We start from the raw sequence: 18,992 nt of genomic DNA, 5'->3' as shown, positions 1-18,992 counted from the left end.
CACCCAAAGATGTTAGAAACCTGAAATTAGGTCTCAACCAAAACTGTACGATCCCTTTAAGTATTTCTTTTTTTTCTTTTCTCACAAATGTTTTCCGTAAGCATAGGTATAAGATACAAAAAAAAATGTTTGCATTACGCACATCTTGCATTTCAATTTCCATTCCACTAGAATAATTTTGTTCATGAATGTCACATTTTACAAAAATTTTGAATAACAGATTTAGCAGCTAATTTACAAGTTAATATAATTGATAAAACGTTATGATCTGTTGGAACGGCGATATTGAAACGATATTGATTACAGCAGTTACCAAAACAGCAAAAATCAAACTTCGACAAGAATTTACAGGACAAAAGTACCACAATCAGCTTTTATTGTCATTATTTTTCTGCGCGAAGGTAAACTTATCACGATTGTACGTCGATCTCTTCTGCTATCATGTGATTGGCCGTGCAGTCGGCAGTAATATCATTGATCCAGGCGACGACGTCCACGTCGATCCTGGCAAAGTATCCACGATCGGAGGTTGCGAAGGAGTCCGTAGGACACCACTTGCCTCCGTCGCCGACGCCTTCAAGCGACCATGACGACTCCCCGTCGTACCTGGGACAGAAAAGCGGAGAACCGCGATCGCCTCGGCAGTACAAGTTCTCGCTTTCTCTGGTTTTGAGAAGGAAAGATGAAGTCAAGTAATTGTCTCTCTTCCACGGGTATACAATGTTTAATTATTATATTCATATTCAAATGCAGTAGGAGCAAACACAAGAATACCCTAATTTTTCCCCAATCACTGGGGGAGGGCGGAAAGGAAAGGGGGCACGGGATTGGGATGGGGAGGGGGTAGGGGAGGGCAAAGGGGAAGGGGGCATCGACGGTAACGATGAGTACCACATTTTCTTTTCTCCAGTATAAAAGACAATGTCCACCAGAAACTTGGGTAAGCATGCCTGGTTAGAAAACGATTGATTTAAAAAAGGGAGGATTTCATAGAGTAAACCAAGTTGAACTAATCTGCAATTTCCGACTGGGAAGCATGATTTGCTTCGCCCAGTCTGTGTGAACGGCTGTGGAAAATTTTTTGTTCGTGTGCCCAATCATTAAATCAAGGGTTTTTGATAGCGTCGCAAAGGAAAATGATTTTTGAAAATCGATCAATTTGGATGTGTACGAATGGGACTTAAAAAAGGAATGTCTAGAATCTGTCTGCCCACCTTACTCCGTCTGTAGATTACAATTTTTTATCAGTTGTGGCGGACGTCAAAGTCACGTGATAAAGCAATTACAATGAAGCCGTTTTTCACTTTTTTTCATGTTGGCTTTGCTTTAATTCTCTTTCAATAATTACTGCATGATAGCAAAACCGGCATTTTCAGGATATATTACTCGCACAACTTGTACTTTTACGATGCTAGAGTCACACACGGCTGGATTTCATACCGGGTCCATACGGAATTAAAACCGTATCGACCAGGTACGAGCCGTATCGACCCGCATCGACCCGCATCGACCCGCATCGTAACTCGTGTCAATTCCTGATTGATTCCGGGGGCTACAATACGGCGGTGAAATTTTTTTTTTTTTTTTTTGCTCATGTTCAAAATTTTCTCACGGATTTCAATTCCGTATGATATCCGAACCGCATTGACTTGCATCGACCCGCTGCAACCCACAGCGTAAAACCGTACTATGGACCCTTGTCGTATACCGCATTGCCTTTATCCAACGGATGATGGCAAGGTTTACATCCGGATCGATACGGGTCGAAGCAGGTTGACACGGGTCGATAGGGCTCGAAAAGGATTCAGTTAAGGATTTTAAAGTGGATTTTTACATGGTTCGATACGGGCCAATACGGTTTAATTCCATGAATTGCCCTCCATTTCGGAACTAATCCTGTTCATTTCCACCCGGATCAAATCCGTTTTGTGACCCGGACGTGTGTGACTCGAGCATGAGCAAAAGTAGCAGTCGTACCAGGAGTGGTAGCAGTCTCACAAAATTAGATCCTATCACATTAATATGTCCAATTGCCATGACTGTCGCTCATAGTATTTCAACTACTAGTATTAGACTACTGTTATCAACTCTTCTTCTACCGCTACTTATCATTACTGCTTAAAATACTACTTAACTCCCACTATTACTAATTCCAATCAGCTACTCACTACTACTTCCACATTTATTGCTACTTGTGAAATAACACCTTTACCTATAAGTATGCTGCTCGTACGCTCTCCGCTTTCTCCTTTTACTTTACCACCAGTATTCATTTACTACTGCTTCATTTACTACTTCTACTGCTACTACTACTACTAGTACTACTACTACTACTACTACTACAACTACTACTACTACTATTCTATACTACTATACTACTAAGTATTCTACTTTTTTTTCGTCACAAGTTCTTACGGGCACGTGAGTTTGGCAGCGGTATCAGGGTCAGGAGGCCCTGTGTGATTAGCTCGTGTGCGGCACTGGTGTGATTGTACTGGAGACTGAAGGGGCACCGTACTAGATTGATCGGGGCTTGGTAGGCCCGACGAGCCCCAGCCTGTGACGTAGCATTGTGCGTCCGAATGAAGTGCATGCAGATCTGGTGTGGGAATGGTGAGGATCAAAAATTAGAACCAAATTCAACTAAACAAAACAGGACAAAATGCACACAAAGAAGCAAAGGCGCATAAGAAAACCTCTGGGTTGTTTGATTTCATATTTGATTCAATGACCTGCGAGAGCGTTGCCTAGGAAACAACAAATAAGCAAATACACAAAAGGTTTCATGGAAATGACATTCCATGTTCAGGAGTGCGTAAATGACATTCTAACCACCTGAACAGAAACAACTCCCTATAGAACACTCCTCTTAAAGTACCCTTTATGAAGATAAATACAAGAAAAAATATAGCCATTGCACTAAATAAAGAACGAACTCAATACAACTCTGGTGTATACCAAGAGAAAGTAAACGTGATTTCCAGGATACCATGGAGTTAATTTAGAAGGCTGGTCCAACTTAGCCTTTTGTCAAGGCCCTCGCGCTGTATGATGGCTATAATGGGCGAGCGCAGCCCCACTTGGCTGGGCTTTCTTCACCATACAGCGAGAGGGCCTTGACAAAAGGCTATAGGTCCGACTCTGATTATAATCCCGTTAAAACGAATTGTGTAAAAAGTTTGATCAAAATTCATACGTGGAAAAATGAGAAGAGAAAACGGGATTCCCACGGAATTCGAACCCGAGACCTCCGTATTGCTAGCCCGGTGATTTACGAATTCACCCCAGTGGGAAGCGAATGAATCGGGCTACCCATGCACCCCACCCTACCGGGTCTTTAGGGTTATTAAATCAACGACCTAAATAAGGGGGAACGTAAATGCCTACAGTATTTTATATGAAACGAAGTTCTCCCCTGCAATTTTAGCACATATTTAATCTTGAGACTTCACAAATGGATTATTATGAATGCATCAATAAGAAGAATTAACTAAATACAACGAAGTGACGGCACTGTACAACAGCTTTTGTTCACGTTGGTCTGAACGTGATTTCCAGTGGCTGTCGGGAACATGATGTAGACGTACACACTAAGAAAAAAAGGTTCAATAAGGGAGCTAGAAGGGTTCGAAGTCGCGAAAATGGGTGCAAACTACACGATTTGAGAAAATGGTGGAACTTTGCTTCTTATATGGTTCATTTTGGGTTCGATCTTGCCACGGTCATTGACGGTGCAATATTACGCCCCAAACTAGTCTCAAAACAAAGGCCATCCTATGGTGTTGCTCGGAACTAAAATGCAATATTACATATCCTTGTGCTGATATTATGAACATATATTTTTTGATATCAGGAAAATTAAGTTTCTTTCATATTCTATAATCATTCATCGAGAGTATATTTTCAAATTAAGTTGAGTTCATGATGAAAGGGGTCTACTAAAAAAACAAACGTAGAATACCTGATTGCTTGTCTGGTATTGACCAATCACATTGTACACATAACCAAGGAGGTTTAACAGATGAAGTTCCAACTGGATGTAATTATTCAAATAGTCGTCAGATTTCTATTGCTGTACAAAACAATTCCACAGGTGCATTTGCACCTTCGCTGATCGGGATTCGATGCCGCCGTCTCGCTGAGCAATCTGAAGATTCATTTTGGACGTTTACATAATTTTGGCTATATTTTGCTTCAAATGAAATCCTATACTTTAAGATAAAAACATATAAAACAAAAGTCAATTCTGAACAGAAATATTATTGTGCAAAAGTGTTAATCAGAGCTGTTTCATGTGAAAGTGTTTAAACTGTACCCTGGATAGCCGGTTTATTTTATCACTTTTCCTCATGATTCTGACAAAGCAAACTGATATGAATCTTCAAATAGAATTCTTTATCTATAGAAACATCAGATTACTGCCCAGGCATGCCTGCTAGAATAATGTTCGTTTTATTTCATTTTTTGGGAGCAATTTCTATTCGTGTATCCCCGTGTCTTTAACATTCACCTAACCTGTCTCTTATTGGTTGGGATGTCGAAACGTAATTACCATTACAAAGACATATCTTCCTGTTTGTGGTTCATTCTTGCTAAGGTGCAATATTGAGCCCATAGCAAGTCTCAAAGAAAGACCCATATGGTGTTGATCGACACTTGAATACAATATTGCATACCGTCGTGGTGCTACTATGTACATGTTTTTTTTTTAAAGACATCATAAAACTTGATGTTCTCTTATAATTTCATAATCATTCATCGGAGCATTTTTAAATGAAGTTGAGTCTTTGATGAAAGGGTCTGCGAACAAGCTAACGAAGAATACTTGACTGCTCGTCTGGTATTGACCAATCGAAATGGAATATGTCACAGCATTCCCTGCATGCTTACTGTGCGATGATAGAGTCAAACCCTACTACACGCTAAAGATTTTCGTTGCGACTCGATCTCGGGACAGAAAAAAAAAAGTCAATATTTTTTCAAGGCCCTCAAATCTGGAATTCCATCCACTCTGATGTGAAATGTAAGAAAACGGTACAAAGTTTTAAGAAAGTTTTCAAACGTATTTAACTTGAAAGGTTTTCTGGAAGTTACCAATATCATTTTACGAATTTATAAGAGACTAGCAAGATAGGGTGTGTTTGTGAAAATGACATCTTGTGTATTGCTAATATGCGCTGGTCCATGTTTTTGTCTGTGTATGCATGTGTGTGTATGTGTGAGTGTGTGTTTGTGTGTGTGTGTGTGTGTGTGCCAATGTTTTTCTCTGTATATACAATGTATTTACTTTTCCGGGATTAGTTTTAAATAAGGCCAATTGCCTTCTCACTCACCCCTTCACTTGATATCTTTTGCTGTTTGTTTGCTTTGTTTGTTTGTTTGTCACATTGTTATTTTATTCGTAACATTGTCACATTTTATGTATGCATATTTTATTAAGTGAAAGTAAAGGAAATAATAAACTAAAATCATTTAGAGAGCAAACTCGCGGATATATAAGGGTGCAAACTACACGATTTATTTGTAAGGGTTGATTTTTTCCCCTTTTTTTCATGGATTCATGCACGGTAAAGTCTAAGGGTAAAATGCATGCACATGAAAAATGTAAGCACATGTTTCCTTGTGCTTGCAAACACCACATTTTAGAATGAATAAAGACTAGCTGTGATAGTGGAATTTCTCATGAATAAATAATAAAGCATTCAAACCCTGGCCATTGTTCAACACCATTGTCAGGGTGTTAACCACATACTCCCATACACACCCATTGACCCCTGTGCAAAGTGAAAATTTTGTACAGAGGGTTGGAAATAGAGCAAACTCTGTAACCTAACTGTGAAATTGATCATGGATTTCATGAAACTGATTTGTGTTTTAAACCACCTCCAACGAAATTGTACACTATACAACTATCTACCATATCAATGATAGTGTTATCTGATATATAGTTACCGACTTATTAAGAATCAAAAGTGGATTTTTTTTTAAACGCCTATTAATCCATAGAATACATTCGATGCAAAATAATGACATGGATGTTTCCTAGAGTGTCAATTCACGGACCCAGTAGTTTGGTCACCTGGTGTGGGCATGTTCATTCTTTTCTTGAACATGATTTATGAATTCAATGAATTGTTGAGTCGTGCAAACTTATGTGCACATACGTTGACTCCCAGATGGCTCATTGTACAGCTCGTTCATGCGTGTTTGAGCTGAGCATCTAGCGCAAATTCCATTTCCACAGCAGATCAGCTCTTCTGAGGCTTTTCGTAGCGGCTTACTGCAACTCCGACTTCAAAATTATTTTGTCCACTTCATAATATCAAGACCCCGCAGATTCCTACTACGTGGAAAATGGTGAGTTAAAACATCATCGTAAAGCATGATTTGAAATATCATGCTTTACGATGCTTTATATATGTTCTCGACCAAGGCCTTACTCTCGATATTACCCTTCATCAAATTTCTTGTATCTGTTATGTTTTTGGTTGTATAGCCATGTCATAAGCTTGCAGGCAGTAATATTAAAATGTTCATTTTAGAGTTCTGTTAAAACTGGCTAGTTTTATGCGTGCTGTTTTCTGTTCTATTTTGTTTTGTTTCGTAACCATTCTGTGGAATTAGAGCAGCTTTAGCGATAAAATGTCTTGCTAAAGACGTCATGGCATTCCGATTTCAGATTTCAGATTCATTTATTGTTCATTTTAATAGGAAATTCTTTTTGTTGGTACATGGGCGTGCACATAGGATTATCTACATACATGCATAAACTCACATATATTCATGTACATGTACACATTATAAATGATACAATTTTCACTACATACACAATTATACAAGCATAATTTATACTCACAATACAGTGAACACATACATAATCACAAATTTCAAGTAATTCTTTATATTTACCGATCAACAACAAAACAAAATAGTTAAGAAAACGTGGAATCGGATATTCCTAAGGAAGTGTATCCTTAACATAACCTTTACGCCACCTCCCCCCCCCCCCCCACACACACACATCCCCAAGGATAATACATCGCGTCGTGCCATACCACATTTGATTAATAACGAATAAAAGGAACGGAAGTTGATTAATAATTGTTGATAAACTTATGGATAAATAGACCAGTGTACTAACTAAACTCATAATGGCAAACATTGCACGCTTATCTTTATGCTGGGATAATTCTCTGTAGTCAGGTAGTGTTAGTGGTGGACTTAAGTTCACCCTGTATGCAGAAGGCAGTGCATAAGAATTGAACTATACATTAAGCTGCCATGGAGAGAGTTATGTAGTCACATTTACATAAGTTAGCTCTTCTGCAAAATTATTACACACGCATGAACAGTGGCCTTGAACTCATGACACTTGATTTTCCTTTTCAGGTATTCAAGCAAGATACAATATGATGAAGTTGCGCGCATTCTCCTGATCACGTAAACTTATATGCAATTCTGAAGGACAGAGTGATTCCTCAACAGAATATGTAAGTTTCATTAATGGATTAATCCGTAATACATGTATATGTATTTTCAGGTTATTGATTCATCTAGATTTTCAGCATGTGATATCCGTGAAGTATATTATATTAAAGCTTATTATTACACATGAACGCAGTTCTATCAGTTACTATAACGTAGCCACCGTTTAGTGGGTTGCGGAAAATTTGATAAGACTATAGTGCAATTTTTGATACCATCTATAATCGAGAGATATGTTACTCAAGTGGACCACTGCGATCATTCATTATTGCCTTTTCCGTTCTACGTCTTCTCAGTTTTTTTTTTTCGGACTTTTTCCTGAAAACTCCATGATGGATTGTAACTCATACAGGCAGCATCTCTACCCCGCAAGAATCTTCATTTTTTTTCTTTTTTATTGATTTGTTGATTTATTTATTATTTATTTTATTTTATTTTATTTTATTTATTTATTTATTTATTTATTTATTTATTATCATTATTTTTTTTTTTTTTTTTTTTGGGGGGGGGTAATCTTCTTTTCTGTAACCAGTATTATCAAAGTAAATCAAATCAATGTTATGAATAAGTAGAGGGGGCTATATTTTCACTTTTTGTGTGTGTGGTAGCAGGATTAGAGGTGTCAACCATAATGGGCATCATTACACCCATTGCCATGGCCAGCACCCGGACCATCATCTGTGGCAAGCTCAGCAACGGCTGAATGGCTGAGGTCTATAAGTCTTACTCCTTTCCTAACTGTGTAAAATATACAGCAAACTGATGTTGAATTGGCATGTAATTTGATGTTGTCTTACTTTGTTATTTTATGTTATGAAGACTTTGAGTTCGTCAGGAAAATGTGGGAATATTTGAATATGCCCTATGTCATAAATGTATGCAGGCCTACATAAAAGGTGTGTATTTTCATCTCAGTCCAAATTCGCCACATTTTTCTTTTCAACATGACTTTACTCAGGCTATTCCACATCTATTCTTTTTTTTTTTTTCAGCTCTAACTTAATGATGTCGGCATGCTGTCTCCTAATTCCCCGTCTGCCTGGAGAGGACATGCTGTATGTCTGTGACAAAGTAAGTGCTGCACTTTTATTTTTTTATGGGAGACGGGAATTCCATCTGCTTTGTGACTAGAAATATAAGAGGAATATTTCTTTGCAACATTATCATGTTTTACTTATATGACAAAGAGCTGAAATAAATCTATCCGACCGGATTTGTTTAGAAACCAATATCAAAGCTTAAAGGGATGGTATAGTATTGGTGGAGGTGAGGATTTGGGCTTTTAACTTTTTGTGATATACCAAGAACCTACTTATGAAATAATAGAGAGTATGCCATTCTAAGAGGAATTCTAAAGATTATTTGATGAAAATTGGTTTTGAAATGGATGAGCCATCCAAAAACAAAATAAAATGCAGCGATCGTGATAAAAAGTGAGTCCTATATTATATTATTATTGCTCTGTTTTTGGATATCGCAGCTATTTCAAAACCATTTCTCATTATTTCAGCAAAAGACGTTAGAAACCTGAAGTAGATCTATGCAATCAATTTAATTTTCCATTTTCTGGTCAATGGTCATAGTTGTAACCTGTTAGTTTATGTAAGCAACACAACTGCGTAGTGTAAACGACCTATTTCCTTCGAAATTTTATTCAGTCATTATCTATTCATGCCAAAATCTCTTTCAGAACCTGGCAGGACTAAATCCCACAATCTTCACTGTGAATGCTGCGCACTATTTGGCTGGATGGTTGTGAAATCTGCCCGAATTCCTGTATACAATCGTGTCTTCCTTCGCTACAATGTTTCCGGCCTTCTGTGCTCTGTGGCTTTCAGTATCTCAGACAAGGCAGAAACACCCGATGCATACTTCAGCAGTACATTGCAAGCCTTGATCTGAACAGGCAACTATCACGAAGAAAAACCTACGACATTTCATTAACAATATTGTTCAATGATTGTCTTGATATAGTTTACCAGCCTAAAGTTTTCATGGTGTATACTTTTACAAGGAATTGTCACCAGAGAAATGATGTTGTTCAGCTTGTCCCTCCGTTCGTACATCAGTCTGTTATCGATTATGGCAACGTGGTATCACGAAGGGAAATGAAACGAAAAGTACAACTGGACAAGTTAATGCAGGGAGATTACTTTAGCAGTTGAACACATCGTCACAAATTGAGGAATATCGGAAAAACCGTTGAAGAGCTATATACACATATATTTAGAGTTTCAGTGCCGCCATTACGAGATGAGAAAGCTACATCTTTGACGTCAACCATGGAAAATTATATAAAGAAATGTAAAGAAAATAGGCATAGTTTCACGTTTCTAGCATTACAAAAGGAGCACTTGATTTCCTTCATCCAGAAGGGGGGGGGGGTAATATTACCCTTAACATTATGGCAACGACAAATAAGTGGAGGCAATTTGTACTTTTCATTTAGAATCAGATTTTATGGAATTCCCTTGATATTTTCTTCATATACGTTTCCATACATGAAAGTGACACTGAAACTTTAAAAAATGCATAACTTCCACTGGATCATACGATTGTCCATGTTCACTTATGTGTTCTTATGATATTGCTCCAATCCACGGGTACATTTGGGTTTCATTCCCCTTTAAGTACTGTTTGAGGTATCCAAATGAAACTTTGCATTATGTATGTACGATTGGACGAAGTTACTTCTACCACCTTGTGGGTGCCAGCGTTCAAGGTCAAATATTGTAGGTCATTGTCAAATTCTACAATGTCATTTCGTGCTCTTTCTTTGTATCTCACCTTGTTAGCACTGTCGACATAGTATTGTGGTGTTCTTTTAATAACTTTCCACACTTTTGAGCTATATGACCACCAAATTCACTCCTCATATCATCTAAAGATGGCTGTCAAGTGTTGATATTGGTGAAGTCCGACTCCGTCAACAGTCAAAAAGTCAATGAGCTTACATTTGAAAATCAGTGTAATCACAAATTCGATATGTGGGCAAGACATCACTTCGCTTTTACCTTGTTAGATGGTGAATATTTGTGAAGCTTCCGTTTCTAATTCATACAGCATCAGCATACCTTATGTCTGAGAAAAGAAGATTATAGATACTTTGGCAACAGCGTGTAAAATTCGCAAAATTTTATTTTGTGCCTTATTTGCTGAACAAACGTCGTAGGAGGACTACAACCTGCCAGGCAGTATGGCGGAACAATTGCTCCATTATTAGCGTCATAGAATAAATGACAATGATGTAGTTCTGAAGCGTGCTATTCATTAGATACCTTTGCAATGGCTCCATGTATACTTTTAATCGAACTAGGTATATAATCATCAATGTCTTCGTTCTTGAATAACGACAGAATGATTTCGGTGAGGAAAGTTTTCTGTCACGTCATTTAGGAATAAGGGAACGTGTCAATATTATGTTATTCGTTCCATAGTTATTTCTGAAGTGGTTAAATGTATTTTCCTTTTAAAAAAATCATTTTATATATACCTACGTTGCATCCAGATGCCTACTCGTTGAAAAATAGGGGCAATGTATTCAAAGGTCAAAGATCATACACTATTGGGCCTAGGGTATACAACATTTCACTATATATAGTTGTTGTTGTTTTGTTTTGTTTTGTTTTGTGGGTTTTTCTTTGGGGGGGGGGGACACGGTTCAAAGTGTCCTGAAACCTTGTATAATGCATGCATTTGGTCATGTATGATGCCAAACTGTTCCCGCTCATACAAATGCAGCCGTTTCAAGGAAATAACATAAGATTATTCTTATACTCCATGATTTGGTAATGCTTAAGTGGTTCATAAGAGTCCAGTGAAACTGTGTACAGAACAAAAAGTGGATATGACAATGGTATACGATATCCGCAATTTACTCTTTGACGGGGTCTATCATCCGATTAATATGTATAAGCACGGTAGTCCCCTTTTCGGAAACTACAAGTTAGATAAGCTGCAATCATTTTGCACGCGACCATGGCGTTATAGCCAACGGTGATCTGCAAATCCCTGTGTGCCTACAGAGGATTGGAAAACGTAACAACTTTCTATGTATAGAACAACGAAACAGAAACTGGTGCATGTATTATTCTCAGTCACTTTGTTAGTCATTATAATGATTTGCTCATTGCAGTTCCGGAATCTCAGCTCGAGGGACTTGAATTGATCCCAAATCAGTCGGAATGCGTGTATCACCCAAAACAAAATCTGAATACATAACCATGATAACTGCGATTCTGCCTAGTCTCCATTGGTAGCCCATAAGGGCTGGTATCAAGTTCGATTTTCATATTATAATTATACCTTGTATTTAGATGTTTTCATCGAAATGCCCGTATACCTGTATATGGTATGCGTATGTCAGTTAAGTATCTAAACCATAATAAATTGTAGTCGTAATCTAAGTGCCAAGAATCTCATGATTTGAATAAGTGTGAACACCAAGACCAAGACATGTCGTGATAAGGACTTTAAGACAATTGGCATCGTCATTATAAAACAAACTCCTAATTGTAAGACATGTTTTAAATTTTAGATAAATTCATGTCTATGCTGGAAACATATCTTTTTGATGATTCATGATGACGTCACTGTAATACATGAATATTGTACGCATGGAAATATGTAGGCCTATTCGTTTAAATGCATACAAACAACTTGTTAAATCCTCTTACATTTTTTTTTTAAGATATGGTGCATACTTTAGAAATGTACGTAGCATGCTCTTGTTTTTTGAGGCTTTGTGTACTGGTAAAAAGCATATCTTATTCTTATAGATTATGTGAATAAGTACGTATTCAAATGCGTTTTGAATAAAACGTATCCAGACAAATGTATATCATATTTTTACCTCTTCCTTCATGCAGATGTATGCTCTTGCCTGGAGGGTTTGTTTGATAGATAGTGATAGTGCTCACCTCATTGGAAAGGTAATTGAGTAAATATTTGGTTTTAGTATGTCATTCAAAAACAACTATAAGTTAACTTCTACATTAACATTTCAAAACTCACAAAATTCCACACACACATTTCATGATTCACAGGATCCAAATTACACCAATCTTATTTACTTTGCAGAGTGCAACAACAGCATAAGTTTGATATACTGAGCAAGCAGGCTTGCATTAGTTCGCACTATTCAAGGTTTAAAGTAGTTAAGTAACCAAATTGTACATTGTTATGTGATGCTAAGTATACTTACCTTATAGGTATAATGTTGCAAATATGTGGTGCTTATGTCATCCATAACTGCTGCAAATTGCTTCTTTAAAGGAGCCAATCAGTGTCACTGCCTGTTCCTCTAGGGACGCAATATTGCCCAGTAATCTCAAGGTGCACTTGAGGTTATACTAGGCAACATTGCGCCTCTAAAGGCGTAGACAGTGACACTGACTGGCTCCTTTAAAGAAGCAATTTTGCTGCCGTCATGGATCAAATAAGCACCACATAGGTGCAACATTATACATATATATATGGCACAAAATCGCACCCTCAAGAGAGGCTACAATCTTGGAACTTAGGGTGCTTCTTTGCACCCTCACGAAAGGTGTAAAGTTGCACCAAAAGTAGAGGCAAGAGAGGGTGCAAAGTTGCGCCGAAAATTAAAGGGAGAAAGATCGCACCCTCAAGAAAGGTGCATCTCAGCACCAATTAGTGTGGGTGGAAAGATGCACCCTCAAGAAAAGGGTGCAACTTAGCACCACTTATTGTGGGTGGAAATATGCACCGAAGGGAACCACTTCGCACCCTCAATAAAGGGTGCAATGTTGCACCTTCTTTGGCGGTGCAAAGGTGCACCCACAGGTTGCAAGGTTATACCCTTGCGCAAGGTACCACTTTTGCACCCATTTCTCGAGGGTGCAAGATAACACCCATAGGGAGCCACCAGTGTGACATCACTTTGCACCCTTAAAAGGTGCAAGAATGAATCATTTTTTCTTAGTGTGTACCATAATGTAAGAAGCAGTGTATAGGCCTACATGCGTTTAAATTTTCGCCACAGGTTACATGAGCACACTATCCCTAGGGAATACTGGCGGCTTGCTGTGAAGACTGGAATTAGACAATTGTATTTCAGCATTTTCCACTTTATGTAGAGATGCTTGTATTATCCTTCTCAGGTAATGAAATGTGCTCAGGAGCATTTATATTTTTATTTTCGGGGGTGGGGGATGTGAGGTTGGGATGACCTGTCCTTTTTAGACACGTTGTGATTATCTAAAGCGATTGTAGTTGAGTAGAGACATGTTGGTTGAAAGCACAAAGATTGTATTTCAAGCATGTCTGACAGTTTAATTGCAAATAGTCGCTATAGGGAGGGATGGGGGAAGGTTTGGATTGGTAAGCAAAGAAGGATACAAAACCTTTCTCCAAGTCAGTCCTCGGCGGAAGACAGACGGTTCGGACACAGGAGCTTAGCTCGACAGGTTGGGTCAGGTTGACCAATGCGAAGTTGTACGGTCCAGGTTTCTCTGCGTATACATCATAGTCATGATGAAGGACAAAGTTTTCAAGGGATGATGTCTGCTCGCAACCATCCGAAAGAGAAGTGTTGTGCTCGCCGAGAACCACTTTCATCTTCGTTTCGAGTGTCGAGCCACGGAAGGTAGAAACATTAAAATGATGTTAGCCAAATATGACTATCCATAGCTACTACGACTACAGTTGTCGGGAATCTACGGTGAGGGCCACTTCACAAATCCATTATTGTAATATTGCTTACACTACTTTTTCTATCTTAAGTTTTGTTTAAACATCAAAGAAAAAAAAAAGAAACTAGAGATATTAAGTGCAGCACAAAGTTGACCTTAATGCCAGATTCGAAGCCTTTCGATTTTCTTATAAACACTGCAAATATAGGTAAACTCGACCTTTGACCTTGATGATTGTCTGTTAAACTCATGTACGATAACTATAACTTCAAATTCATTTCTATCCTGTTCGTCAAATCAAATGACATTGGACTCTACCGGATGAAGTAGACGTTGTGAAACGACATTTTCGGTCAAATGTTTGACAACCAACCTTTCATGCTTAATATAGTGTATAACACCTAACAGAAGAAAGAATTTGGAATAGAGTGTGTCCAAGAGTTTCATGGACTCTACAGAAACGAGAGGCATCGCACTGCCATACCTTGAAGGGCTGCGGGTTAGCCTCGTCTGGTCCAATAGGAAAGAAAAGGTCATTGAAGAAGAACAGGTTGTCGAAACAAGAAGCTGCTGTAAGCACCCAATGGTTGCAAATCAACGCACCGCTACACAACTGCCTGCTCCCATCAATGTCGTCCTCGGCGAAGATGTACGCTAGCCAAGGCCATGCTTTTTCTGACGCTTCAAATGAGTTATTGACCAAGGACTCGCCTTCTAACACAGTTCCGGCTACTCCACACGGCAACAAGTCTGCGAAATGAGCAAGGAAAATGGGATTCCATCCATCCATACATATATATAATATATATATAAATAAATAAATATATATATATATATATATATATATATATATATATACTCTAAAAAAGTCGAGTGAAAATATTCACTCTTGAAGGATTGAATACAAAAAAGAGTGAATTTAGAGTGAAATTGAAGTGAATTTCGAGCGCAGCTTGTGTTTCTCCCAATATTTTTCAGGAGCACGTGAAGGATGTTACCGTGCCCGGCAATTTCTTCTCCTGGTTCTTTGTCTTACCATATTATCCTGTATTACTTGTCCGCATGTTGACATTCACATTTGTCGAAAGTGTTTGCAAAATAATAAAATCGGCTTTCCAGTGCGGGTAACATTTCAAATACTTTCACAACACACAAAAAATTACCCGAGTCAGTTGACTCATTTTAGGTCAAACCTACTGAGTCATTGCTGTTGTGACACACCTTTTAAGTTCTTCTGAGTAAAAAGACTCGTTTTACCGAATCTAACGAGTAAAATGACGCACACCGAATTACAATAATGAGCCACGAAATCGATGACTCATATTGCATCATCTCTATTTGACTCAGTAACTGTTATAAATGAGTCAACCGACTCATTTTATGTGACATGTGAGTCCAATGAGACGATTATAATCGATCATGTAATAACTTCAAGCAAAAGAATTAACTATTTTTCAGAAAATATTTTCTGAAATTTCTGATTTTGTCGCGGATGGTAAATTGCATAATTTTTAAACATTTATAATTTCATATAATTTATGAAATATTCAGCTCTGTTATCAGAACAGAAGTCTTGAATAAATGGATAGAAAATATATTTCAAAACAGTAACCACATACATAAATACAATTTTACGACATGGGTATATATTAGAAGCATTGTCTCGTGATGTGTAGTTAGGTGTTAGGAATAAATTAAGAGTAGGTTAGGAATAGCTAGTTACGAGTAGGATTATAGGCTACCACAAGATATAGGATCTGATTCCTATACTCCGTCTACGGTCGTGCTGCATGCATAGGTCAACGACTGGATCAGCATGCTGAACAAGAGACGTTTCAATCATTTTGCGTTTCGATTCTCGCACAGTGAGTCGCTTGACTTAGCATACTGAGTCGCCTGACTCATTTAGTGACTTTACTGAGTAAAAAGACTCAATATTTGGCAAAAGTGTGTCACCACACGGACAAACTGAAGACTCACGCAAATGAGTCATTTGACTCAGCTGTTTGACTCAGCTGTTTCACTACTGGGTTAAGTGACTCAGTAAGCGTGAGTAAAACGACTCAATATTTGGCAAAAGTGTGTCGCCTCACGGACAAACTGAAGACTCACGCAAATGAGTAATTTGACTCAGATTTTTTTGTGTGTGAATATACAGGTCAAATATAAATATTTGCATATTTCTTATGGGACTTACTTTCATTTTATATGCTTTATCATTATGGGAGATTTCATATTAATTCAATAAATAAACGAGTAAATATCGAAGTAGTTCACTCCACAAGATTTTCAAGAAAACATGAAGCTACCATGGCAACGCCTCGTCGGGTACAAAAACAAAGAGTGTTTTGCATAACTACACTTATAGATCATGACACATATCAAATTTGAACTAAATGGCTTAAATGTGGAAGAAATGTGGAAGTAGTTTACTCCACAAGGTTTGGGGAAATCTGTGGTTACCATGGCAACCCTTTCTCCGACAAACACAAAAGCATGTCTTGCACATGTACACATCAATGTCATCATGTACCCTAAGTTGAGATTGTCAATAAGACCAATATTAGGTAAAATTGTTTTGCAGATGTCAAGAATAATTATCTAGCCTCCAAGACAATTTCCTATCGATAGTAACACCCAGACATTTGATTTGAATATGATATCTGTTGGCAAAACTTGCTAAAAAGCATTCTCTTGGTTTTCTGAAGATTTAAAAAACAATTTATTTGCTCCTATATTTTGCGTGTTTTTTTTTTCGCAATTCATATTTACTGTACGTGGAAGAGTGATTGGATTTTGGTGTGAAAAGAAATTATTTCAATCATCTGCACACGGTATGGATGAAAGGATATTCGAAAATGTGCAAAAGTCATTTATGTAGAGAATACACAATATTGGGCCTAACTAATTTAGTCTGTGGAAAACCGCAAGTAATGTCTTTCGGGTTGTAATCATATCCATTCAAGTAAACGTATTTTTTTCTAGTTTGACGGCAATTCCTGAACCACTCCAAGGCCCAACCCCGTATGGTACAATAAGCTAGCTTGAGAAGTAAGATTTCATGATTGATAGTTTAAAAGCATTAGACTGTTAGAGACGTCTAGGAAAATACCGACGATAGTGATAATCTATAATGTGCGCGCGACTTTATCAACAAATTCGAAGAGAGCGTAAATGTGTTTCTGTGGAAATCCAAATGGGAAATCAGTGAAAATATCATCGGAATTAAAAACGTAATTGTTCATATCTATATCAATTTTCAAGGACTTTTGAAGGATAAAAGTAAGGAAATTGGTCTAAAATTTATTACTTATATCATCCAAACCTGCACTTTATTCATTATTCATGATAGTTACAATATATGTTAACTATATCTAGAAATAGAGATGAAAAAAAAAACAGACTGAACGGTTGGATGACATAAAAACTCTGAAAAATGTTTATCAAGTTGCGGAATGTTTTTCACAAAATTTTCACCAGTTGTTTAGAAATATGAATAAGATATATCAACTACATTAGTAAAACTTTCAGTTTCCTTCTTACACAAATTACATTTTCGTAATATCTGATATTTTTGACATATTTATGCCTTGTTATGGCTAAATGATGACACACGATGCGTCAAAACAAGAACAAGTCCGCGGATGAACCAAAGTAGAATGTCGTATATTTATTTATCAGTACGAAAACTCTCCAGTCCGAAAGGAGGCGTGACGAATTGTAAACGTTTGAAAGGGGTCACTTTTTATGGGTCCTCACCGTGGCAAGTGGGCGGCTCATGTGACCACTGTCCGTTCGATCCACAGGTGAGCAGATCAGATCCTCTTCTCTCGTAACCATAGTCGCAGTCGAAATGCGCCTCGTCACCTGCGTTCACGCCTCGAGAGAGCATGTTGCCATTTGTTGGCGGCGACAGCTCTCTGCACTTGACCCCTGACAATGAGGAGGCATAATAAAATGAAAAAAGTATGTAGATCAAAATGGAAAGCCACAAAATGTGGAAATGTACTAATGGGTTCAAATAAGGGTTTAACAATCTGAAAGAAGGACAGGTCAAAAAGTGCAATACAAAATATATACACGGATGATTATGTAACGAGAAAACAATCCACACTCTGTGATTGTAAAAAAAAAATGTAACTGTTGCGGTGGAAAAGAGTGATCCGCTGAAAAGCGGAACTTGTACGATGTGGATCACTAAAAACATACAAACATACAAAAAAACAAACAAACAAAAAACATATGTATACAATACAACGTATATATTATGGAAAATCAATGTAGGCCCTACTTCGACGCCACATGACGAGAGACTAAAGGACTGAAGCCTTAAAATGTTACAAGGCCCCTCAAAAAAATTCTTTAATTGAGCATTTATTTGAACAAAAATAATTGAACGTAAAATGGTAATTGAAAGGGATATGGATCAACTGTGCTTTTTTTTACACATCACTACTTACAGGTGCAAGAGTGGAAAACGTGTTTGTGATACGAATAACTGGGGAACATATCGAAGAGAGAGAGGGAAGGGGTACGGTGATATGAAACAAAACATTGTTTGACATATTTAATCATGGTGAAGACTTATTCGCATATTCTATTGCATCCATTGTGTACTTCATCCTTTAACATGCATGCATTTCGTGTGCTCAAGCAGTATTGACACGTTTTATCAAGTGAAATCATGATGTAAGATGTAGAACCTATGTATGAAACATGGTCGCATGTTTTTGTGTAATTCCTGTGTTGCATGAATGTGTAAAATTCTTTGCATTCAATTACTTATTTGATCAAGCTCAAATAGCCAGTTGAATACGAGCTGCCTTTATTTCTAATGTGTATTTTTTTGTGATT

At 37.6% G+C, this 18,992-nt stretch overlaps 1 protein-coding gene across 1 annotated transcript in view; it reads right to left on the bottom strand.

Annotated features, from left to right (window-relative positions):
* Window positions 1-410: 410 nt before the first annotated feature.
* LOC139744735 (sushi, von Willebrand factor type A, EGF and pentraxin domain-containing protein 1-like) overlaps window positions 411-18,992 on the bottom strand; it is a 39,290-nt gene continuing 20,708 nt past the window's right edge. Inside the window, exons 16-20 of the mRNA XM_071655161.1 lie at window positions 17,898-18,071; window positions 14,623-14,888; window positions 13,851-14,064; window positions 2,416-2,599; window positions 411-663 (exon numbers count right to left, since the gene is read on the bottom strand). Coding sequence (XP_071511262.1) covers window positions 411-663; window positions 2,416-2,599; window positions 13,851-14,064; window positions 14,623-14,888; window positions 17,898-18,071 — 1,091 coding nt within the window. The remainder of the gene's footprint in view (window positions 664-2,415; window positions 2,600-13,850; window positions 14,065-14,622; window positions 14,889-17,897; window positions 18,072-18,992) is intronic.

The sequence above is a fragment of the Diadema antillarum genome, unplaced genomic scaffold (genome assembly GCF_040938485.1).
Source record: "Diadema antillarum isolate AM-2024a unplaced genomic scaffold, OU_Dant_1.0 scf00000035, whole genome shotgun sequence".
Lineage (NCBI taxonomy): Eukaryota > Metazoa > Echinodermata > Echinoidea > Diadematoida > Diadematidae > Diadema > Diadema antillarum.
Note: the sequence above shows the minus strand (reverse complement) of the source record. Positions and strands in the feature narration are given on the sequence as shown.